The 26,461-nt window shown below is 37.9% G+C and overlaps 1 protein-coding gene across 1 annotated transcript in view; it reads left to right on the top strand.

Moving 5' to 3' along the window:
- LOC105919674 (F-box/WD repeat-containing protein 7) overlaps positions 1 to 25,736 on the top strand; it is a 32,537-nt gene extending 6,801 nt beyond the window's left edge. The window contains exons 2-13 of the mRNA XM_036146736.1: positions 1,842 to 1,924; positions 2,802 to 2,937; positions 3,681 to 3,815; positions 3,905 to 4,028; positions 9,395 to 9,531; positions 9,626 to 9,739; positions 17,417 to 17,598; positions 19,573 to 19,798; positions 19,885 to 19,951; positions 22,552 to 22,695; positions 22,828 to 22,977; positions 24,967 to 25,736. Of these exons, the coding sequence (XP_036002629.1) occupies positions 1,842 to 1,924; positions 2,802 to 2,937; positions 3,681 to 3,815; positions 3,905 to 4,028; positions 9,395 to 9,531; positions 9,626 to 9,739; positions 17,417 to 17,598; positions 19,573 to 19,798; positions 19,885 to 19,951; positions 22,552 to 22,695; positions 22,828 to 22,977; positions 24,967 to 25,106 (1,638 nt within the window). The 3' untranslated portion in view covers positions 25,107 to 25,736. The remainder of the gene's footprint in view (positions 1 to 1,841; positions 1,925 to 2,801; positions 2,938 to 3,680; positions 3,816 to 3,904; positions 4,029 to 9,394; positions 9,532 to 9,625; positions 9,740 to 17,416; positions 17,599 to 19,572; positions 19,799 to 19,884; positions 19,952 to 22,551; positions 22,696 to 22,827; positions 22,978 to 24,966) is intronic.
- The last annotated feature ends 725 nt before the right edge of the window (positions 25,737 to 26,461 follow it).

Raw genomic sequence — 26,461 nt, 5'->3', positions numbered from 1 at the left:
CTGTCGATCGCAGGAAGACATCCAGGTCCTGAAGTATGGAGCTAAACCAGTGACACCTTGCAGCGACATTGAAAAAGAGATTTGGCATTTTAAAGCCAAACATTGAAAAACTAAACTTTAAAAAATTAGACATTAAAAAGTCAAACATTGTTAGAAAGTAAAAACTTATGATGATATTCTCATTTTATGCTGCAGCTTCTTTCAGTGAGATGTTTTTAGTGTCACTGCAGAGTTCCTTCAGCTATGACATCACTACAAGCTGGCACTGTTTTACCATCGGGGGCGGGGCTAAACTGAAGGCTCCTTCATGGGCTGTCTGTTTTTCCGGTACTCATCATCTACCTGCTGTCACTGGTTTAGCTCCATGTCACTATAATCATTAGCTGTATCAGCTAATGAAGATAATATTAATGAAATCTCGCTGCAAGCTGTCTCTGGTTTAGCTCCATAAAGAGGAAGCAAAACAGACCATCATACTAGCACCGCCATGTTTGACAGTCAGCAGGACGTTATTTATCTGAAATTCTGTTAGTTGTGCATCAAGATTCCACCTTTTCCTAATTGGTCCACTTTTTCCGAATGTTTTGGAGATCCTCAAGATGTTTTTTGGCAAATGTGAGACGGTCCTGGGAAGATCTCATTCCAAAAAAAAGTAAAAAACAAAGCAACTGGGCTTGTTTTCCGTAGTTGAAGACGTTTCGCAGCGAAACGTCTTCAACTACGGAAAACAAGCCCAGTTGCTTTGTTTTTTACTTTTTTTGGAGTTCTCCTCTCAGTTTTCTCAGTTTGTGGATAACGGCTCTTGTTGTGGTTCTCTGGAGACCCACAACCCTTAGAAATCGGTTTGTAGCCCTTTTTCAGACAGATGGATGTCAGTGACTTTGTTTCTTATCTGTTGTTGAATTTCTTCAGAGCGGAGCGTGATGCGTTGCTTTTCGAACTCTTCTAGCCTACTTCCTATTGCCAGACAGGTTCTGTTTAAAGGATTTCTCGGTTCTACGGGCCAGGCAGTTATAATTTGTAACATTATTGGGTCTGGCTGGTGACACTAAACTTCCCACAGTTAGGGGCGTGATTACATTTTCACACAGCGCCAGGTCGGTTTAGGTAATATTTTAGCCTCAATAAACGATATCCTTATTTAAAAACTTCTTTTTTGTATTTACTCGAGTTTTTATGTTGTCAGACTGAAAGTTATCCGATGATCTGAAAGATTTCAGGGGGGAGAGATAAAGTAAAAACTGAAGACATCTAAATGCAGCATAAAAAAAAAACAGGGGGTTTGAAAAAAAAAAAACACTTTTTAGGCCAAAAACTTGTTTGGAGTTATTGTGTAAAGTTTCTAAAAGTCCAAAGACGTCAGTTTAGTTATTATGCTGGATCACATAGGAGGCATTACACTGCAAAAACAGAACTAAAAATAAGTAAAGATTTCTTGAAATCAGTGCGTTTGTCCTTGATTTGAGCAGGTAAATAAGATGATCTGCCAATGGAATAAGATTTATGCACTTAAAATAGGAACAATTCATCTCCATCAACTTATTTCAAGTGCAGTATATCTAATTATCTTATTTTAGGGGTCAAAATACTCATTCTATTGGCAGATAATCTTATTTTCCTGCTCAAATCAAGGACTAATACACTAATTTAAAGAAATATTTACTTATTTTTAGTTCTGTTTTTCAGTGTATTCAGAAGAGTAAGTTCTCAGTAAAATAAATGACCTGATATTGGCGGTGAATATTGACTCCTTGGGTAAATGTCTGTCGTTGATTTCGTGTCGGTTGTTTTTGAAACCTGCTGAGACTCACCGTGTCCTTCGTCTGTCTTCACAACCTCAGATGAAGAGGAAGCTGGATCACGGTCCAGACGGCCGGCCGTTCCCCTCGGGAAAGAAGCACTGCAAAGGGAACGGGTACCTCAGGTAAAAGCTGTTTTAACATGACTGGAAAGGTTTTAATCCCCTTAGCATGTTTAGAAACAATGTGATGGAAATGATCTGGATCTGAAATCATCAAGCTATTCAGTTCAGATTACCCTAAAGCTCCCAGTTCTCTTGATGTTTTCCACATTTTGTTCCATTGCTACCACAAACTTTAGGTTTTATTGGGATTTTGTATAATAAACCAACATGTAGCAGAATATATTTACAAAATAAAAGGGATACACTGATTTCTCCCCCTTTTACTCTGACACCACTAAATACAATTCAGAAGAACCGGTTCCCTGCAGAGGGCACCTGTTTAGTAAATGGAGTCCACATGTGTGTAAATTATCCTGCGAAGGCCTCAGAGGTTCTTAAGAGAACATTAGAGTTGATGAGAAGATGGCCTAGTCAAAGTCCAGACCTAAATCCACTTGGAAATCTGGGCCAAAAATTAAAATCTGATGTCAATACGCACTCTCCATTCAATCTAGATCAATTCTTTGCTATTTTGCAAAGAATAATCTGCAAACAATCCACTCAGTAGACACGTTCAAAAACTGGGAAAACACCCAAAAAGTTGTAGCAGCTATGATCACAATGACAGGTGGTTCTAGTGATGACTCAGGGGCAGCTGAATACAAATGCAAGCCACACTTTTCAGATTTAAATTTGTAGAAAACTCAAACTTTTAATGTTTTACTTCCACTTCACAACCATGTCTGCCTCATAAAACCCTGATGGTATGCATTTAATTTGGTCGCTTCATTGTAACAAAGCGGAAAAAGTTTTTTTTTTTTTTTTTTAAATGAAATGAAATTTATTTCAAAAGTTGATATATAACAGGAAATCTTAACTTTTTCATTTTACCCTGCAGCCCCTCCAGTCTGGCTCAGGCCACGCCCACAACATTCGGGGACCTGCGGCTGGCCAATGGGCATTCAGCTCAGCGGCGACGCGTCAACTCCGGCCCGCCTCCTTCTGGGCTGCAGGACTGGCTTCTTACCTTTCAGGTGAACCCTTTAAGTCATGATTACGGATTTTTAAAGAAACATATTATCATATTTAGAATCAGAAAAGACGCAAAACACTTTTTTCATCCTCTGTTTTTTCTGGTATCTGTGGATGAAAGCCTCAGATTAAATAGTAACAAACAATATAAGACTGGAAATCCACCCATTAGTTGTTTCCAAACAACCATACATTGTTAAAATCCTGTAAAGTGGTCTTAATCAACGGTTCTGCAGGTTTTCTGAGCGTCTTTCAGATTTATTCATTTTTTTTACTTTGGGCTGGATGCTTGATGACTCACTCGGTCTCGGGTTGAGACTCCACCTCTCCTGTCCTGCAGCGCTGCAAAACACATCCATATTTCTTCACGTTCTGCATTTACTTGAATGGATTTCTGCTGCCGTGACTTTGTGCGTATCTTCCGCCCGGCTGCACATAAACAGAGACGAGTGCTGCCTCCGAGCTCTCCTGATGCAACTACTAAAAGGAAAGGAAACAAAAAAAAATGTCACATAAAAGAACCCATCTGCGCACAGATGAATGAAAAAAAAAACAAAAAAAACATGGACTATTCTTTTGCAGCAACCTGTTTCAGATTCAAGAGGGCACAATGAACCAAGAGCAAAGAAATGAAGAAATCTTGAACATAGCAAGAAATAAACCAGTAATTGATATAAACAAATAGAAAATCTGTTGTTATTAAGCTAAAAAACAGTTTTGTGTCTTCGTTCCTGTCTGGCTGCAGATGTGGAGCGGCCCTGAGAGGCTCCTGGCTCTGGATGAGCTGATTGACCGCTGCGAGACCATCCAGGTGAAGCACGTGATGCAGGTCATCGAGCCTCAGTTCCAGAGAGACTTCATATCTCTGCTGCCCAAAGAGGTACGGCCTTTTTTTTTATTTATTTGGCTGTGATTCTCGTGCATCAGGAGTGCGGCGACCTAACGCTGTGGTTGTGGTCGCCTCTGCAGCTCGCCCTCTACGTGCTCACCTTCCTCGCTCCCAGAGACCTGCTGCAGGCGGCGCAGACCTGCAGGTACTGGAGGATCCTGGCCGAGGACAACCTGCTGTGGAGGGAGAAATGCCGCGAGGAAGGTAAACACTCATCATCGTCATCGTAGAGGCCTCTTTTAGTCTGCCTCTTGCTTTATCAACGCACAGAATTCCTTTAGAGCAGGGGTGTCAAACTCATTTCATTTAGGGCCGGCTGCACGTTTATAGATGATACTTTTGATTTCATCATTTAATTTCATAGAAATATTTAAAAAAAATGACCAGTAACATTAAAGTAGCACCCTTAGGCCCAGTTTGTCTGCAAAAAAGGTTGATATTAGGGTGAGTTACACTTTAAACTTATCATTCTGCATCACCTTTTCTCTTTTCTGAGTTATTATAATATGTTGTGGGAAAACTAGCGTCTAGTGGCAAGATGCCGTTACTACACACTTAAAAAAAAAAACAATATTCGCTGCAGGAGGCACAGTTTTAGCCACCTTATACACTTTAAAAATATGCCTCTACTTTATGACATGATACGGCTTTTTTACTCTTGAGGGCCGGATAAATTGCCTTGACGGGCCGGGTTCGGCCCGCGGGCCTTGAGTTTGACATCTGTGCTTTAGAGCGTCAGGTTCAGGGCTGGACAATATAGAAAAAAAAACATATCGATTAAATATAAAACATATTGATCGATATCAACAAATTTAAAACATATATTTTAAGTGCAGCCTTGGCCATTTTATGCTGTTGCTTAGCAACCTATTTCTAGATACAGACACAAACACTGAATTCAAACTCAACTTTTTATTCAACCAACTTTTCAACAAAATTGTAAGAAAAAAGAACGCGTGCTCTCTGAACTCTCTGAAGGGGGCGGAGCTTGGTTCCTGGGTCTGCGTTGTGATTGGTTGGGAGGATGTAATGAGGCTAGAATGCTAAAGGAAGGAAAACTGTTATTCTACTGAACTTTTTATTGACCTTTTTTTTCTATTATTGATATACGTCTATAGTTTAATATATATCCTTATAGAATTATCGTCCAGCCATAGATTGACATGATTGAGCAGAAAATAAGCAAACACATTAAACCCTCTGCATTATGTAAATTGTATCTACAATGTGCATCTTTGTATGTTTGTGAATAAGTAGATACATTATTATGTGGATGTTGGGTTTTAAGGTACTTAGTAGTTGCAAAATTGTGTAAAATTATGGCATTATTTACAGCGTGTGCAGGTATAAGTATGTAACATTGAAACAAAACAATAAGACTGCATAAATGCTTTGTCAAAAAGAAACAAATGTGAAGACACAGATATGTACTGAAGGCATAAAAGAAACAAAGGTTTCAAGAAGTCTATTAGTCATAATGTTTGAATGAAAGCTGCTGTAAAAAACAAAAATGTTTTCATTCCTAATTAAAAGGAATCAGGCTCTTTGAAGGGGGCGGGGCTTGGTTTCTGGGTCTGCGTTGTGATTGGTTGGGAGGATGTAACGACTGTAATATTAATCTAAATGGCTAGAATGCAAAAGGAAGGAAAACTGTTATTCTATTGAACTTTTTTTTCCGCCCTTTTTTCTATTATTGATATGCGTCTATAGATCGATTATATATTGTTGTTGAATTATCGTCCAACCCTAGTCAGGTTCATTAATTTCAATTATTCTTCCAGTTTTTAGAGGAATATTTTAATTCTAATCTTTGAAAGTGGTCTTAATCAGTAGCTTTTGGGCTTTATAAAGATCTGTCAAAGTCTTTATGTTGGACTTTTCCTGCTTTCTTACTCACTTTCAGTCTAGTGTCTCCCTTTTTACAGAGGAAGTTTTTCATAAGGCTCGTTAGGCCGCTTAACTCTGACCTTATCCAACCCAATGGGCTGCTGTTCTTTCTTAGTCTTACATTTCTTCACGTGTGATGATCACAAAAATGTTTAATTTGAACTCTTGTTTTCATCTGCCCAAACGCCTGAACCATAAATATAATCAATTCAAAATAACACAAGATGATGAAAATTACTACCTTTGAGAGATTATTTAAAAACCGTTAAATTACCCTCTGCCAGATTTACTCGTAGCTAATGGACTGAGCATTTTCTTAATGGAGTCTTGGCAGAGTTGAGTATCACCCAGATAGAATTTAACTTAAAACGAATTAAACAGATTTATACAATACAGACGGAAAGTAAAGTAGTGTGTGTGTATATGTATATATATATATAATATATGTATATATATATATATATATATATATATATATATATATATATATATATATATATATATAGATATATATATATATATATATATATATATATATATATAAATATATATATATATATATATAAATGCCTCCCTGTATCTTAAAGCAGTAGAGGAAGGTTGGTCTGTTATGTTTGTGTGCTCAGAGCAGAAACCCTGCAGGTATGTTTCAGTTTTAAAAGGATAAAACAAAAAAAAGCATGAATTCACTATAAAAAAAAGAAAAGAAAAAAGAAGGAACTTTCTGGATGTAAAATGCCTTCCAACCTGAGGGTTAGATGCTAATACGGCAATCCATCACTCCTCTTTCATTCAGCGCAATGCAGTGGATGAGTGTGTGTGTGTTTGTGTGTGCGGCTGGGCGTTCAGCCAGTCAGCGGAGATTCACTGCCAGCGCTCAGCAGCCATACCAATGAAGCTACCTAACGTTAGCTCCACGCCACAGCCATACTAATGAAGGGGCCGCTAACTGCAGCTCACCAGCTTCATAAATAAGGCTAATTATTAACCCTCACACCATACCACTGGGAACAGCGTTGCCGCTCGCATGAAGTCAGTGAGAATACAAATGCAGCTAGCCTTCATTAGCATCGTCCCATTTACATGCTAATTGGACAACTTTTCATGTGTACAGAGCTAACTAACTAAAACCAAAGCCACGGCAGAGGATGTTTAGTTCAGAGCAGTAGCACCAAAGACTGTTATGTTATAAGATATCAGGCGTAAATGATTGCAAAAAGCAAAATTACTGCCCCCAGCATTGAAGCGTTAACTGCAAATGTTATGATTCCAGCTGCTAATGTCAGCCTCCACCACTGCAGTTAAAATTATTAAACCAAATAAAAAAAATAGCATTCTGTTGTTCTCAAGCTTAGGGAATATTTTCTGTGGTTGTTTCTATTGATATGAATTTTTGGGATTCATTATAAAGAAGCTCAGCTAATGTGTTGCTAGCTTTGAAGAGACTAGCTATTAGTTTAGCTCTAGACCAACTGAGGAATCATGTCCTGATTTATGTAAGCTGACATAGTTTTTTTTAGCTGTCATCTGCATATAAAAGTGTGATTAATATTTATATAACGCTGAGAAGCCAGTGTTGGCTCACTTAGCAGCTATTTCAGTTGTTAGCTTAACTTCATTAACCTGATTACCTAAGGTATTTTAGATGTTAACTTTAACGCTGATGGTAGCCTAACTCTGTACCAGTTATAGAATAATTGATTATATCTTGTGAGGACTGGTGGATATCAGTAGATTTTGTCCTTATGGAAATATTTTAGTGGTTTAGATTAAACTAAACTAACTTATCTTCCAAGTTAGTTGGCTATTAGCTGCAAAAGTAGTTATTGATGTATCCTAACATTATTGATATATAATAAATAATAATAATAAATTGTAGCACTCAAAGTGCTACAATTAAAATACTTCTTCAAGAAATGTGTGTAACATACTAACAAACTAAATTACATTACATAATCTCATTCTCTTTTGTAAGAAGTTGATGCATTTGTTGAAAATTTTGATTTGGGGGCAATTAAATTCCAAATTTTGACCTTCACACTGGTCTAATTGGTCACTTTCCAAATTATATTTGTACCTTCATAGTTGGCTTATTACAGATTTCTGATAGTCATCAAACTTTCATAGGATGACCAAAAAAGCCCGTTCATATTGTTAAAACTGCAGCTTTTCAGAAGTCAGACAGCGTTACTAAGAGGTTGGAGCTTAAAGACATTTGTTTTGCTGTGCAAATGAAATAAGACTTTAAATATCAGCCATTCAGATTGTTCCTTGAGGAGAGGAATAGACAGAAAAAACAACACAAATACCCTTAACTCAACAAGAAAGGTATTTGTGTTGAAACTACTGTGGCACTTCTGCTACTACTTGGTTTACCGTATTTTTCGGACTATAAGGCGCATGTAATATCCTTAAATTATCTCAAAAATTGATGGTGCGCCTTTTAAATGATTACCGTTGTGCTTACTGACTGATTTTATGTGGTACAATGCGCTCAAAAATCTGTTAAAATGTGTAAATATGACTTTGGTTAGCGACAAAGCCGCTCCACTTCGTTGAATGGCTATCCGGAGCATTACGGTACACTGTGTCACTACCTGATAGGACCCCAGAGCTGTCTACAACATAGACATTATATACGTAGACGCGTCATTGGGCGGGTTCTGCCTATGCTGCGATGCGTCAGAGCGTCCGCCATCTTAAATGTGGCAAATCTGCAGTTACTCAGTCACTTAAACAGTATCAGAGGGACTTTAATCTCTGAATATACTTTGTATTCGTAGTATTTTTGTTTTTGTAATATTACAAGTTTATTTTCTTATCCCTTTAGCTTCATTCTCCTGAATTTATTCTCCTAAAGAATAAAAATATTTAAAATAAAATTATCATAATATGACCTTTTTCTCATAACATTACCACTTTTGTGTTTGTTTGTTTTTTTTACTTTATTGACCTAGGACTTTTTTTTTCTCATATTATTAATTTTACCTCTTTAATACTCACCCAAAAAGTCTGTTCCTAAAGTTTCATGTGTCACAGTTTTATGAAATAATGAAGACCACAATGTTTAGATTTAACAAATTGATCCTTATATTCATAACACATACACACAAATATATATATATATATATATATATATATATATATATATATATATATATATATATATATATATATATATATATATATATAAACAACAAATATATATAGTATATAGATATATATATATATATATATATATATATATATATATATATATATATATATATATATATATATATATATATATATATATATATATATACAGCTTTAGTGTGCAGCTTGTGTCCAGTTTTGCCACACGGTTTATAGAAGGCAGATACAAGTAGTGAAATCAGCCCGAATACATTTCCATGCAGCACAGGAATGATCATCTTCTCTGATTCACGTTCACAATAACAGAACTCAACTTTTTTCTGCCACATACAATATGGCGGTGATGTTGACGTGCGAACCTGCGCCCTATGACGCGTCTACGTATATGATGTCTGTGGTCTACAACACTGCCTGACTGTAATGGGTAAACTAGAAGTGCATTAATGCGAGAAAATGCGGTAATTTATTTTTATGTTGATCATCTTATACAGTAAAAAGACAACCATTACAGAAGACTATGTTGTATTAATTTTTTGCTCCTCCTTCAGGTATATCAGACAGTGCCCCGCACCAGCGTAGAGAGTATATGCGACCCAGCGCTCCCTTCAGCCCTTGGAAGTCTGCCTACATAAGACAGCATCGAATCGAGACCAACTGGAGGAAGGGCGACACGGGGGAACCCATGGTATCGTTCGACACACCTTAGACCACACAGACTCTCCTCCGTCTCAGGAAACACCAACTAAGTGGAGGCGACTCTCCCCACGGGGTTTTTACAGGTGCTGAAAGGTCACGATGACCATGTGATCACCTGCCTCCAGTTCAGCGGCGACCTGATCGTCAGCGGCTCGGACGACAACACGCTCAAAGTGTGGTCGGCCATCACCGGAAAGGTAGGGCTGAGACAGGCGTGTTGGGATCACTTACTGAACAATTAATCGCATTTTCAATATAATCGTGATTTAAAATAACGCAATTTCCAAATCGCAGAGGTTTGCAATTTTTGGCTATGTAACAATTAGGGAATTAGACACGTCCATTAGGTGTTGGTAAAATGTTTAAAGTGGGTTTGCTCCACATGGAAGTGAAGACAGTTACAGCAGTGAGATAATCTAATTTTATTACTTGTTTTAGAGTTTATATCAGGGGTGTCAAACTCATTTTGGTTTAGGGGCCGCATTCAGCTTAATCTGATCTTAAGAAGGCCACACGAGTAAACTCATTGCAAGATTAAATAGAACTAATAAATGTGGACTTGTTCATTTTTATATTAAGTTAATTTCACTTTTACACAATATATTATGAATAACCTCAGCGTTTTTAAGAAAAGTATGTGCAATTTCAACAATACTTTTACTCAGTTAAACATTTACTTATGCATTATGGATAAGAACTGATCACAGTGATTATACAATGTTGAAAAACATTTATTCACATTTTTGGAACTTAAAAACACTGTCCTGCATGACAAAATACATCAAACAGATAAAAATTAAAAAATGATTTGAATTTTTCCACACCTGAAGCTAAATCTGCTAATTAAAACACAGCGCCCCTCGTGGACAATATAGGAACTGCAGATTTTCAATTAAACGAAGTACATGTTTTTTTCAATAATTGTTTTATCATTCTCTTCCTTTTATCTTGTCCACTTGTGAAAGTCAAATCTGATGAGCTCTTTGTGGCATTTTATTGCCACATTGCCAGACAGGACACTGGGGGAAAAAAAATATATATTTTTTTCTTATAATGATAATGCATTTAGCCACAGGGCCGGACTAAATTGCTGGATCCGGCCCGCGGGCCGTATGTTTGACACCCCTGGTTTATATAATCATACAAAGCATTAAGTACAGGTCAATAAGTTTAATACATAGACTTGCTAGTTAGTTGGACTTTGCACTTTATCTTCAACAAGGATTGATGTCAAATTAAATTAAAAGCTGTTCTCTTGAATAATATTCTGATCAATAGAAATATTAAAAGTTCATATTTAAAATAGTCCTTATTTACAAACATCTTTATTTAGAGGCCATTTATGTTGCTTGTGGTTAATGCGGAGAAAAGTCAAAATTGCAATATTGGTTGAAATATATCGTAGGCAGAACGCAATCATTACTGCTCTGAGTTTAGATGCTGTGGGTCTTTTAGCAACTAATCTACATGGCGAGGAAACAAAATGATTTTGTTGTTTGTATATGTTTAACAAGACATGATAAATTAAACTGGGGGAAAAAATCGCATTAAATCACAATATTAAGAAAAAAAATCGCAATTAGATTATTTTACAAAATCGTTCAGCCCTAATTAGTTCTCAAAACGTAGCGGAGGCTTTCGTGGAGATCCATAGATCTCACTGAACGGAGCGGAGGAGAAGAAAGTGGAGGCAGATGGACCGGTTCTGTTAGTCTGGGTGTGTTTCTGGAGAGGCTGTTCAAACACTGCCTGTGCACACAGACACGGCGGACCGCGCACAGCCTGCAGCGGCGTCAGTTCAGTGCACAGCATGTATAGCATGTGTTGTTAAAGGTGGAGAAGAGAGTCAACAGTGATCGGCTCTGTTTGTTAACGCTCACAGCCTGTTCTTCTTCTGCCTTCTCATCTCGCAGCAGACACCTGCACAGACATGAAATAAATGTACTCTGAGCCTCAACGCCAACAATAAATCATTTAAAAGAAACAGAAATAATTTAGCTGAGCTACTCTGCCTTGAGGTAACTAACTTCTATTGTTCTACCAGGGAAAGTTTGAGACTGCCGCTATGTAGCGTCTCAGTGGTTAGGACTCAGGCACGCAGTTGTTACTGGTATGAAGGCATGCTGAGATATTTCAAACTTATGGATCTGATACTGCGATTTATTTTCCCTAAAGTCCTTTTTAATGAGACCCAACGGAAAGTTAAAAGCTCCAGTTGGTACTGTCCACCGTCAGACAGCAGAAACAAGAGAGACACGTTTGGAAATCCTTCTAATGTCAAAAACACAGTCAGAAAGTAAAGTAGCAACAAGTAATGCCCTCATTAAGGTAATTATGCTTTAATACTATAGTTGACAAGCTACTGACTGCATGCTGGCTACTTCAGCAGGTAGCCCTACTAATTAACAAGCCAGTGTTTCTGCTAAAAGGAGCATTAGAAAACTAGTAGTACATGTTTGTGGATGTTTATTCCATAATCTCTCTTAAGTCTGTGCATCATGTCATAAACATGAATCAAATTTTGAAACACATTAAGCAATTGTCTGATATCTAGCTTGAGACTGAAAAAAACTATCCTTTTAGGTGCTACAAGGCCGTGGTACCAGCAACACTCTTTAGTGTAGAAGTTGTTGAAGAGGGAGAAAAGCTAAAAAAAAAGGAGATAGAACAAAAGTGCTAAGAAGTTTTTTACCAGGTAACTGTATTCTTTGTCCTTTTAATGTAAACATCTGCTGTTTGTTGAGGTTGCTACAACACAGATACCAGCACTGGTGGCTGCTGGTTCTTTCTCTCCTTCACCACTTTGTACTTTTGCAGTTTTTTTAACCAAAATAGTCAAGTATCGTCAAAGGACGACATTTCACTCTGGCTTTGGAGACATTTAGCTGACCTGGTGCTAATGGTGCTAATGACAGGAAGGCTGAACTGAGTCCAGCAATTAGGCTCTACTTCATTTTTTTTTATCTTTTAATTTGTCTGTTATTGCAAATTATTCAATTGTTAGCAGTGTTGTGCAAATGTCCAAGTTAAAGTAGGGGTAAACCTTCTGTAGGAAACAAACCTGCCTTTGACTGTTGCTAATGCTAGCCCAGCTAACCGCTAGCATGAGATGCTAAGGAAGTTTAACAAAATCCTAAATCATATTCGTTTCAATTAGTAGCTGCTTCCTTATTCACACGGTGTTGCTTCTAATATTTATAATTAATGGCCGCTTAAACAGGAAGGCTAGAAATAAATATTTTAGGCTCTTAAAATAGAAATGAGCATCGGCTAAAATCAGGATCAGCAAATCAGTCAAAGCTTTAAAAAAAACCAGAGACTGGAAATTGGCCACAACATTTTGAATGGTAAATTATTTTGTAATAAAGGAAGCAACGAAGAAATGCCATTCATAACATTACTTTAACTGTCATCATTAACAGGTTATAATATTTTAGGGGACACTCGCCAAGGGACTGGTTGATATCAAAGTCCTCGGACTGTGACCCAAACTTTTGATCTTCATCTTTTTAATCTTTCGCATGCTAGTGCTGGACAATTAATCACAATTACAATATAATTGCAATTAAAAAAAAGCAATTTCCAAATCGCAGAGGTCTGCAATTTTTGGCTATGTGACAAGTAATGGATCAGACGCGTCCTTTAGGTGTCGGTAAAATGTTGGGTTTGCTCCACATGGAAGGCAAGACAGTTACAGCAGTGAAATAATCTAATTTTATTACTTGTTTTAGAGTTTATATAATCATACTTTTGTACCAGAAACTTTCAGAAATCTCACCATAGCATTAAGTAGCGGACAATCAGTTTAATACATAGATTTGTTTGTTGGTTCAACAGGGACTGATGTCCAACTCAACAATCTATTCTCTTTAATAATAATATTCTGATGAATAAAAACAGTTACATTTATTGTTTTAAATAGTCCTTGTTTATAAACATTTTTATCTACAGGCCATTTTTTTGTTACCTGTGGTTAATGCAGAGAAACGTTTAAATCAGGGGTGTCAAACTCATTTTGTTTTAGGGGCCGCATTCAGCTTAATCTGATCTCAAGAGGGCCACACGAGTAAACTCATTGCAAGATTAAATAGAACTAATAAATGTGGACTTGTTGTTGATTTTTATATTAAGTTAATTTCACTTTTACACAATATATTATGAATAGCATTTTTAAGAAAAGTATGTGCAATTTCAACAATACTTTCACTCAGTTAAACATTTACTTAAGTGCATTATGCATAAGAACTGATCACAGTGATTGTACAATGTTGAAAAACATTTATTCACATTTTTTGGAACTTAAAAACACTGTCCTGCATGACAAAATACATCAAACAGATAAAAATTAAGAATTGATTTAATTTTTTCCACACCTGAAGCTTAATCTGCTAATTAAAACACAGCGCCCCTCGTGGACAATATAGGAACTGCAGATTTTCAATTAAACGAAGTACATGTTTTTTTCAATAATTGTTTTATCATTCTCTTCCTTTTATCTTGTCCACTTGTGAAAGTCAAATCTGATGAGCTCTTTGTGGCAACTTATTGCCACATTGCCAGACAGGACACTGGGAAAAAAAAAATATATATTTTTTTTATAATGATAATGCATTTAGCCACAGGGCCGGACTAAATTGTTCGGCGGGCCAGATCCGGCCTGCCGTATGTTTGACACCCCTGGTTTAAATAAAAATTGCAATTATGGTCGAAATTTAGCGGAATTTAGATTTTTTTTTTTTTGCAATATCATACAGCCCTATTGCATGCTATAATGTGAAATATATATATATATATAAAAAACTGTAACCCTTGTTTATTGACTGTTTGTTATGTGTCCAAATAGTCCAAAAAGAAATGTCACCGCAGTAATACACGGTGACGATAAAGAATCTTTGAATATGAATAATTTTCTTGCTTTTCTGCTTTTAAAATGAAATCAATTTGATTATTTTACATCTTGAAAATATAAATTATTTACGTAAATAGCATTAGTTTTTACTCAAAGCCGTCTCACTGAGAGCCTCATAGCTGCCCATGCCTTGCTGGGCTTGGTATTTATTCAAATCAGAGAGAGTTTCTGTCACGATGATAAGCCTGGGTCGTCAGAGGGTGGGGACTCGTTTATGAATCCTAGCAATCCCAAAAATGCGCTGACAGATTTCAAAGATACCCATAAAGTCAGATCGGCATCACTGGGAGTCCTCTGCTATCAGAACAGGTGAGAGTTCAGAGTTTATTCAGAGAGAGTTTCGGTACAAAGTTCACACGCTGAGACGCTGACAGATAATCCACCGTGATGCGTTCAAGGCACCAACATAATTTAGGTGTGATGTAATAGCTCCTATAATTTACCGCCTTTATGTTCCCATATATATCACTGTAGTTTTAAAGAGGTCACTGGATTTGACATCTAGTTAAGAGCAAACAGCAGGAGCTTTCTGAGCTTTGTGGTTTCGGTCGAGCATTCTTCAACGTGACACACCTGCTCCTGCTTTTGTCCTGACCTGCCTCGGTGTGAACCCTAATTACTCAGGTTGTCAGGACCTTTTTCACAGCACAAAAAAAAAAAAAAAACAGCGCTCACCGCACGAATAACTGCATTTTAATAATTGGATCCAGGAAGTTAGTTTTGAGTTCCAAACCGGCAGAAAGTGAAATCTGGCTGAGTTAGGGGAGGCCATGTTGTCATGTGGAGGAAACAGACACGTCTTCCTGCGTAGCCTGGAGCGATGAAGAGGAGCGCGCTCCATCATCCAGGCTTCAAGCGTCGGCGTAGTTTCAACAAACAGGAGGATCGGGACGTGTCGGGTAGAAACCCTGGCGGGGCGGAGGCCTCTGCCTCAGAATCTGAATTGTTTCTGTCGACGGCGGCGGGGAAAGTAAAACAAATATTGACACAGACTCAGGGGTTTGTGGAGAATGTGACGAGGCGAATACTCACACAGGCAGGATGCTTTTCATTTCCCCTTGTCTGAAAAAATGTTTATAATTGATATATTATGTAGATTTTCCACACAACAAAAGATGGTTCAGAGTAAACAATATCAGAGCCGGCATCATTATTATAGATATTTAAAATGGGATTCAACCCCTTTTAATGGCATTTTAGACAAAAGGAGACTTTCTTTATCCTCCTAAATGATGTTCAAATTGTTTAAATTAAAATTTGAGGAAGAGTTGTAAAGATTTCTGGTGCTAATTTCACACGTTTCTTAAAGACTGAGCAAAACACACTTTTTAAAGTTGATACCTTTTTAAATAACTTTTCGTATATGACGATTTCTTAAATTTAAGGGGAAGGAAATCTTACAATTGTGTGTGTATATAAGAAAAAATAATTAAAGTTGGTATCTTTGATATGTAGCGTAACTATTTCTAAAAAAAACTTCCTTAAAAAGAACATTAGCATTTTTAATTAATTGTTTTTAACCTTTGCTGTTCAATAATTACATATTTTAACCGTGATTCTTGTTTTTAGGGATCAGTTCTCTATTTTACAAGTGGTTGGATTATTTTAACAGCCATTTTAATTAATTGTTTTTAACTTTTGTTGTTCAACAATTACATTTGGTTATACCGTGATTTTTGTTTTTAGGAATCAGATCACTATTTTACAAGTGGATGGAAACAATATCAGAGCTTGCATCATTATTATAAATATTTAAAATGGGATTCGACCCCTTTTAATGGCATTTTAGACAAAAGGAGACTTTATTTATCCTCCTAAATGATGTTCAAATAGTTTAAATTAAAATTTGAGGAAGATCTGTAAACATTTCTGGTGCTAATTTCACACATTTCTTAAAAAAGACTGAGCAAAATTTACTTTTTAAAGTTGATACCTTTTAAATAACTTTTCTCATATGATGATTTCTTAAATGTAGGGGGGGGGGAATCCTACAATTGTGTGTGTGTACATAAGAAAAAATATTAAAGTTGGTATCATTTATTTCTAGCGTAACTGTTTCTAAAAACTTCCTTAAAAAAAGAACATTTGCCTTTTTATTTAACCATTTTTAATATTTGTTGTTCAAGAATTACTTTTTTTGCAGCGATTTTTGTTTTTAGGGATCAGATCACTATTTTACAAGTGGATGAATTATTTTAGCGTTTATTTGGAGTTATTTTTTATAACTGTGACACAGTCTTTCTAAGCTTTTTTTTATTTATTTACCTTTTAATCCAAAACAGTTTAAAGCAATTCATGAATAGGTTTCATGCATTGTTTCATTTACAAATACTGGGTAAAGACATGCAGCTTTTAAAGGAAACGTTGTGACCCCAATATGAGGCACTTCACTGCAAAAATGGAACTAAAAATAAGCTAAATGTTCTTAAAATTAATGCAATTGTCCTTGATTTGAGCAAGTAAATAAGGTAATTTGCCAATGGAATAAGATTTTTGCACTTAAAATAGGAACAACTCATCTCTATCTTATTTCAAGTGCAGGATGTCTAATTATCTTATTTTAGGGGTCAAAATACTCATTCCATTGGCAGATAATCTTATTTACCTGCTCAAATCAAGGATAAATACACTAACTTTAAGAACATTTTACTTATTTTTAGATCCGTTTTTGCAGTGTTTGAAGCGGTTGTCTAACTGTGAGTTTAGGAGATCTTATTTATTTTAACCTCACCGTCTTCTTCACTCTGGGTGGTCAAGAAAACTTGAATCTTTACCTTTAATTTCATTTTATAGGATAATTTAGGGATGCCAGCAGCTGTTGCACAGGTGCTTTCTGCAGACTGAGTATTTGATTTCTCTAAAATGTCCAGTGTGAGGTTATTCTAGCACACTAACTTTCATTTAGAGACCTTTTTTTTAAAGGAATACGCATAAACATGACCGCCCTCTCGTCTCTGCCTCCCAGTGTCTGCGCACGTTGACGGGCCACAGCGGCGGCGTGTGGTGCAGTCAGATGGCCGGCGCCACGGTGATCAGCGGCTCCACCGACCGGACGCTGCGGGTGTGGGACGCCGAGAGCGGGGAGTGCGTGCACGCCCTGTACGGGCACACGTCCACCGTGCGCTGCATGCACCTGCACGGCAACAGGTAAACGCGCCTGGGTAGTCGCCATGGTGACCTGCTGATGCAGGGTGTTTTCTTGTTGTAGCATCATTTATCTTGGTCGTGCATGCATGATTACGCTTACAGCCGGCAGAGCAGAGCTGGGAGGTATATATGAACATGAAATCGCTTAGTCATCAATAATTCATCACAGTAATGTGGATTTAGAGGAGGAGGAGGGTTTTCAGAGCAGATACTCCACAGATTAACGTAGACTGCAGCTCATAGCATCATGCCGGGTTGGTTTGTCCACTGTACTGATTTATTTGGTCATATTCTCCCGTATTTTTGCTCCTGAGCTTGAAAGATATTTTAAAATAAATTTCTCGTGGTTCCACTGGAGTCTGTTAGCAGATGTTTTTTTTTTTGTTTGTTTTTTTTACAGAAACAGGAGTTTAATTTGAACTGCGGTTACTTTAAACTAGAGGTGTTTCTAGAGCTCGTCGCAGAAGATCAGTTAATTTATTTAACACACAATATTACCTCTCACATTCAACAATGAATACATTATTCATGCAATTATTTTGTTTTATGATCAATATAAGTAATAATTTACTATCATCTAAAGCAAGTGTGGCCCCCCGACCTGCATTTCAACAAAGATTTGGCCGACCAGCTCTGGTGTCTCATGCGCAGACAGAAACTTTTTGTATTTAATCAGGGCAAGATAATTGGAGACAACATCTACAACAAATCTATTGATTAAATGTTGGTTACAACACAAAACATTTGTCTTTTAATAACCAAACTTTTTACATTCTCTTTAATTTCCTGGTAATTAGGACCAAAGCTATCCAAGGACTTCTACTCAAATGCAGACCTTGGTTCATTAAAACCTGATTAGAGTTTATGTGTTAAAATTAGCTAAATACAGATGGTTTAAAATGATCATATTTTGCACATCAGGTTTAAAAAAATCTGTCGTTTGGTTATGTCGTATATTTGTATTAATTTTTTGGCCCTCTGGTGCTTTTGACGGGACAATTTCGGCCAAGCCGAATAGTGTGGACACCCCTGATCTAAAGACTACTAATAAATCAAATGAAATGCACAAGAACACGTCTGTACACTGCAAAAACGGAACTAAAAATAAGTCAAAATGTCTTGAAATTAGTGTATTTGTCCTCGATTTGAGCACATAAATAAGATGATTTGCCAATGGAATGAGATTTTTGTGCTTAAAATAGGAACAACTCATCTCCATCATCTTATTTAGAGGGCAGAATGTCTAATTATCTTATTTTAGGGGCCAAAATACTCAGATCCTACTCAGATCCTCTTATTCAATAAGATTTTTGCACGTAAAATAGGAAGATCTTATCTCCATCAACTTATTTCAAGTGCATTATATCTAATTATCTTATTTTAGGTGTAAAATTACTCTTTCCATTGGCAGATCCTCTTATTTACCTGTTCAAATCAAGGACAAATGCACTAATTTCAAGAAGTTTTGACTTATTTTTAGTTCCATTTTTGCAGCTTCTGTTCCAATACACACACTGCAAAAACAGAACTAAAAATAAGTAAAATTTTCTTGAAATTAGTGTATATGTCCTTGATTTGAACAGGTAAATAAGATTATCTGCCAATGGAAAGAGTAATTTTACACCTAAAAAAGGGTAATTAGATATAATGCACTTGAAATAAGTTGATGGAGATGAGTTGTCCCTATTTTAAGTGCAAAAATCTTATTCCATTGGCAGATTATCTTATCTACCTACTCAAATAAAGTACAAAAACACTAATTTCAAGAAAATTTTAACTTATTTTTAGCTTAGTTTAGTCTGTTTTTGCAGTGCAGAGATACGTTCTGCGTGCTCCCGTTCTCCCCAAAGTCCGTACTTCCCGTGTTTTGGCCAACAACGGACTTGCATTCCTCGTGAATTGAGAAGCGGCCTGAGGTCTCGGAGTGGTCTGTGATTGGCTGGAGCTGCAGTGACGCGGTGCCTTCTCTGACAGGGTGGTGTCGGGCTCCCGGGACACGACGCTGCGCGTCTGGGACGTGTCGACGGGCCGCTGCGAGCACGTGCTGACGGGCCACGTGGCGGCGGTCCGCTGCGTGCAGTACGACGGGCGCCGCGTGGTGTCGGGCGGCTACGACTACATGGTGAAGGTGTGGGACCCCGAGACGGAGGTGTGTCTGCACACGCTCCAGGGCCACACCAACCGGGTGTACTCCCTGCAGGTAAACGCAGGAACACACAGCAGGGCTGGTTAAACGCTTTCATCTGGTTTAAATACGTTTTATTCCTGCTTTTTTTCCCCACGCAGTTTGACGGCGTCTTTGTGGTGAGCGGCTCGTTGGACACTTCGATCAGAGTCTGGGACGTGGAGACAGGTAAATATGTGACACTATATTCTAGTTACAGGTCCATTTCATTTATAAAGTGCCAATTCATGATACATTTCATCTCAAGGCACTTTCCAAAGTCAAATTCCATCAGATCCTCCAGGTTGGTCAGAAAGTTTCCTCTCTAAGGAAACCCAGCAGGTTGCATCAAGTCTCTCCAAGCAGCATTCACTCCTCCTGAAAGAGCGTAGAGCCACAGTGGACAGTCGTCTGCATTGTTGATGGCTTTGCAGCAATCCCTCATACTGAGCATGCACGAAGCGACAGTGGAGAGGAAAACTCCCCTTTAACAGGGAGGAGAACCTCCAGCAGAACCAGAACCAGGCTCAGTGTGAACGCTCATCTGCCTCGACCCACTGGGGCTTAGAGAAGACAGAGCAGAGACACAGAAAGCTCAGAAGCTCACATTGACCCAGGAGTACTTTCTATGTTAGATGGTAATAGCGGGTGATCTGCCTCCTCTGATGATGTCACAACTGCACTGCAAAAACAGACCTAAAAATAAGTAAAATGTTCTTAAAATTTGTGTTTTTGTCCAGGATTTGATCAGGTAAATAAGATTATCTGCCAATGGAATAAGTATTTTGACCCCTTAAATAAGATAATTAGCCATCCTGCACTTGAAATAAGATGATGGAGATGAGTTGTTTCTATTTTAAGTGCAAAAATCTCATTCCATTGGCAGATCATCTTATTTACCCGCTCAAACCAAGGACATACACACTCATTTTAAGAAAATTTTACTTATTTTTAGTTCCATTTTTGCAGTGTAACAGAACGCCAGACCAGGTGTACCTTCTATGAAGTAAAAAGAGAGAGGACAAGAAGTTAAAAGCTGAAATAAGAACAAAATGCAGATTGGAGAGCAGTAGGAGAACTCAGCAGAGTGAGAGAAATAGGCCCTGATGTCCTCCAGCAGCCTAAGCCTATAGCAGCATAACTATAGAGATAGCTCAGGGTAACATGAGCCACTATAACTGTAAGCTTTGTCAAAAAGGAAAGTTTTAACATTAGTCTTAAAAGTAGACGGGGTGTCTGCCTCACGGACCAAAGCTAAATACAGTGCCTTGCTAAAGTAATCCCACCCCTTGACCTTTTCCATGTTATAACCACAAACGTCACACCAACGCTGTGTAATGATTTTGATCGTTACAAATAAACCCAGCCCTTTCTGCAGAGGGAGCTGCATCTCCCTTTGTTCTGATACCCGTTATATAAAATCCACTGCAACAATACAGAAGTCTATTTATTCATTGGCCTCCACCTGTAACTTACTCACATCGTATACATTCAGCTTTTCCGTGAAGACCTCAGAGGCTTCTCTAAAGACATATGCCTGATGACCAAGGTCAGGGCAGGTTAAAGGAGAATTTTAAAGCAGAGTTACATCACAGCTCTGTTCAGTCCGTCATCTGAACGGGGACGGACCAACTTCAGAACTACAAAAATGTGGCCGTTTGTCTGAGTTAACAGGACAGGCAAGGGGAGCATTCAGCAGTCAAGCTGCAAAGAGCCCCATGATAACTCTGGAGGAGCTGCAGAGCAGCGGCAGAGCCAGAAAATCTCCATGGGGGTGGCCAGAAAGTGATCCTAGGTTTCTTTTTGTGGATTGAGACGTGTTTTTTTTTTTTTTTTAGATGACTTGCAGCAACACATGACTAACTTTGCCTTCTCCCTCATATTTAATAACAAAAATACACCAAAGGTGGAAATGAGAAGGGCATAAATGTTGTGTTTGTCATCTTTTATGCTAGCATATCAATAATGGGGATAATTACTTACCGTGTTTTTATTGTCAAGTCAACACTGCAAAAAGGGAACTAAAAGTAGGTAAAATCCTCTTGAAATAATGTATTTTTCATTGATTTGAGCTGATAAATCAGACTATTTGCCGATAGAATAAGATTTTTGCACTTTAAAATAAGAACAATTCATCTCCATCATCTTATTTCAAGTGCAGGATGTCTAATTATCTTATCTTAGGGGTAGAAATGATCATTCCATTGGCAAATAGTCTTATTTAGCTGCTCAAATCAAGGAAAAATATACAAATTTTAAGAATATTTTACTTACTTTTAGTTCCCTTTTTGCAGTGAATGTAGTAGCGAGATAAATATCAAACAGAAACGACAGCTTTCAGAACCATCTCGGCACGCTTTTTTCATTCAGGTTCAATAATTCGTGCTTTGTACACTGCAAAAACGGATCTAAAAATAATTAAAATGTTCTTAAAGTTAGAGTATTTAGCTTTGATTTGAGCAGGTAAATAAGATTATCTGCCAATGGAATGAGTATTTCTACCCCTAAAATAAGACAAATAGATTTACTGCACTTGAAATAAGATGACTGAGATGAATTGTTCCTATTTTAAGTGCAAAAATCTTGTTCCGTCGGCAAATCATTTTATTTACCTGCTCAAATCAAGGACAAATACACTACATTTAAGAACATTTTAATTATTTCTAGTTCTCTTTTTGCAGTGTACCCTCGAGTGTCAAACCAGACTTAGTCTATAAAATGTGTTTATAATGAATTTAATTTCCCTTCAGGTTTTTACTGGCTGTCTTTAACTTGAATTGTGTCCTCAGGCGGCTGCGTCCACACGCTGACCGGCCACCAGTCGCTGACGAGCGGCATGGAGCTACGGGACAACATCCTGGTGTCCGGGAACGCCGACTCCACCGTGCGAGTGTGGGACATCCGGACGGGACAGTGTCTTCACACGCTGCAAGGTGAGACGTTCACGTTGGGGCTGAGCGTAGGCGACAGGAAACAGAATTAAAACAGCTGTAAGCTCCATCGTGGCTGGAGCCAGACTAAATATACCTGTGTGTGGACTTTCTGTTCTGGTGTGGCTGGTTTAGGACCCAACAAGCATCAGTCTGCGGTGACGTGTCTGCAGTTCTGCAGAGGTCTGGTTCTGTCCAGCTCCGACGACGGGACCGTCAAGCTGTGGGACCTGCGGACCGGAGCCTGGCTGCGGGACGTGGTGGCGCTGCAGAGCCGGGGATCAGGTCGGCATCTCAAAGCAGCGCCGTTAAGCACACATACACAGGTTGAAGGTTCTGAGCCTGAAAGAACCAGTTTGGTTTTCCGACATTTACTCCATTACTACAGATGCCCTAATATCAACAGTTTTATTTATGCTGGTGAAGATTTTCAGTCATCCAGGTCATGGTTATTCCAAAAAAAGTTTAAAAAACAAAACAACTGGACTTTTTTCCGCAATTTGAAGACGTTTCGCTTCCCATCCAGAAAGCTTTCTCAATTCAATTTCTCAATTCAAATGTCTGGAGTAATGTGGAGCTCCAAACTTTATTATTTTTATTGCTCCAAGCTTTACTTATTGTTGACCAACAAAGGCCTTGTTATGGCTTAGATAACATGCAGATTAAACCAAAACGGGTCCACCCCCTTAGATATGGGGAGTCGTTACCTTTTGCTGTGTTGTAAGTTTTACGATTTTAAAACTCACCTCCATGCAGGATCACAACATCTCTCCTGTAAGTCAGGCCAACGATGACCCCAACGACTCCCCATATCTAACTGGTGGACCAGTTTCAGTTTAATCTGCATGTTATCTAAGCCATAACAAGGCCTTTTTGGGCAATAATATAAAGCTTGGAATTCCACACTACTCCAGACATTTAAATTGAGAAAGCTTTCTGGAAGCGAAACGACTTCAAACTTTGGAAAAAAAAGTCCATTTGTTTTGTTTTTTTTTTACTTTTTTGGAACAGTTTTATTTACTTCTTACACAACAAGTGGGGCCAGTCAGCTGATGTTTGACTGGCCCCAGCAGTCCTGGAAAATCATTTTTAAACACAGAAGTTACAGCAGGATTTATTAACATTACCCAATGTTATGAAAAGACCAACAGTGTTTATGAAAGGAGTCAGGAATGACGTGTCAGGCTTCAAAATACGTTAGCCTGTCTCTGCATGGCGCATTGGCATATTTAAACTCACCGATGAGCGAAATTTGTTGAATGTTAATGGAGTGATTAAAACTTGAGATATTAAAATTACCCCTGACCTTTCTCTGTGAAAACACGTAAGCAGTTAAGGAAGGTCAACGCTTGTGTATTTTCTCTGTGGGCCTGTAACATATGTATATATAATATATGTAATATAGCGGAGTGTGAGAAGGAGATTAGATTTGGAGGAGAGCAGACAAGAAGACAGACTGCGGTCTAGCCAGGGGTGTGATTACTTTCTTTGCTCTGGTTGCTGGAAATTGATGAAATCACTGTTTCCTTTATTCAATAAGTAACTGAGGGACCAGCTATCTTTATTTCCCACAACATTGAACCGTTTTTTTTTTTATTATTATAATTTTTGTCTTAAATTAAGTAGCTAAAAAAAATAATCAAAAGATATTAACACGGCAATCGGCTGCTGGTCTCCTTCAGCATGTCTCCAGCTCACATTAAAAACAGTTTTTTTTTGTTTGGCCCCGCTCAGAGATAGTGGTAAGAAACATCACGCTGGTGAAAAAGTCAATAAAAACGTCTCTACCTGTAAATCTTTTGTTTTAACTATTTAAAAATATGTTTTAAGATCTCAGGCTCAGTTTCTAAGCTCCACTTGAAACAAATCTGGATGTTTGTGAATCCCGACCAAGTTTCTGATCTCCTACCATATGACAGCACCAGTTTAGCATTGAAACCAGTTTCATGGATTTTTTTTTAAATTTTGGGTTTTGATTTAAGTCTACTTTTTTTGCTATTTCTATAAAATAAAGGAAGGTTTAAAGGAGAGTAAAAGCTTGGGTTGTTCATGCTGTGACAGTGTACAGGACAATATCATCAGCATAGAAGCAGATGTTACAGTTATGACTCGAGTATACCAGTGGGCCAAATAATCATCCCTGAGGAACGCCTTTAGGTGTTTTTTAGGATCAATACTAAAGACGTATAGCCCAAACTCCAATGTAAAAAAAACAACAACAAGAATAACCAGAGAACATTTTGATAACAACGATCATGTTTCATCCCTCCTCAGGTGGAGTGGTGTGGCGAATCAGAGCGTCCGACACCCGGCTGGTGTGTGCTGCAGGAAGCAGGAACGGCACCGAGGAGACCAAGCTGCTGGTGTTGGACTTTGACCTGGGCGACCGGAAGAAGGACGCGGATACGAAATAAGAAAGTAAAACGAAAAGGACCGACTGGAGATGGGGTTTATTTTTTAAACGGCGAAGCTACGGACTATTTCTTTAGTTGTTGTTGACCAAAGTCCTGACTGAACCAATCGGTCGGCTGCGAATGTTACAACGAATGACCTGATTGGCTGAGACAGGGATAGATGGAGGAAAACTTGCTGCTCGGACGATGAATCAAAAAAGTGACTGAAACGGTGTGTGACGCTCAGAATAAATGGATGTAATATATGATTGTATATGACAGGAAGACGGCTCAAAGCTTTGAATGTAGCCGTTGGAAGAGGAACATTTTTTTTTTGTTGCTGCTGTACCAATGAAGAGGTGACGATGCTGTTCAAACTAACCAAATCTACCAAACCGTTACAGCCAGAGAGAAGGGCAATGGAGGCGAGTGATTTATTTAATTTTTTTTTCTGCTTACATTCAGTCAGCGTTGTTTTCAAACCGGCGTCGTACCAGGCGTGTCTCTTTTTGGGACGCGTTCGGAAAACAAAGTGCTGGAGCAAAAAACACATAACCAGAGCCTCACATCTGCAACAGCTGGAGCTATAAAAAAACATTCGTCAGAAATAATCAATCACACTAAAAAAAATTGAGCTGTTGCAGTTTGGCGCTTTGAGCTGATCCTTCAGCTCAGGCTTTGCTGCTGAAAAGGGACGAAAAAGGGGAGAAAATGGAACTAAGTCGTCTGAAAAGGAAGGATTTTACCTCCTCCTCGTGGTTAACGAGGAGCAGTTTGTTAAATACAGAATCGCTACCATGACTGTCCTCCCTGTTTATTCCACCCTTTTTTCCACATATTTATTTTTCCAATTCTTGTCAGTTTTCAGCTCCTCTAAACACTGCAAAAAGAGAACTAAAAATAAGTACAATTTTCTTGAAATGAATGTATCTGCCCTTGATTTGAGCAGGTAAATTAGATTATTTGCCAATGGAATCAGGTTTTTGCACTTAAAATGGGTAAAAATTCACCTCCATCATCTTATTTCAAGTTCAGTATATCTAATTATCTTATTTTAGGGCTAGAAATACTCATTCCATTGGCAAATAATCTCATTTACCTGCTCAAATCAGGGGCAATTACGTTCATTTCAAGAAAATCTTACTTATTTTTAGTTCTGTTTTTGCAGTGAATATGCTTAGCTCAGTCAGGAATATTTTTTTGGCAGTGATTAAAAATTGGCAAAAAAAAAAGTCCATGTCAAATTTATTTACGATACACATTTTAAAAATAAGTGCCGTACAAAAAATAAGGACATAAAACAAATGTGAAAACGTTCATAAAAATAGATGCTTTTAAAGGAGCATGCCAAGAGGAAGATGATCAACCTTTCTTTG

Source organism: Fundulus heteroclitus, chromosome 14, assembly GCF_011125445.2.
Source record: "Fundulus heteroclitus isolate FHET01 chromosome 14, MU-UCD_Fhet_4.1, whole genome shotgun sequence".
Classification (NCBI taxonomy): domain Eukaryota; kingdom Metazoa; phylum Chordata; class Actinopteri; order Cyprinodontiformes; family Fundulidae; genus Fundulus; species Fundulus heteroclitus.
Note: the sequence above shows the minus strand (reverse complement) of the source record. Positions and strands in the feature narration are given on the sequence as shown.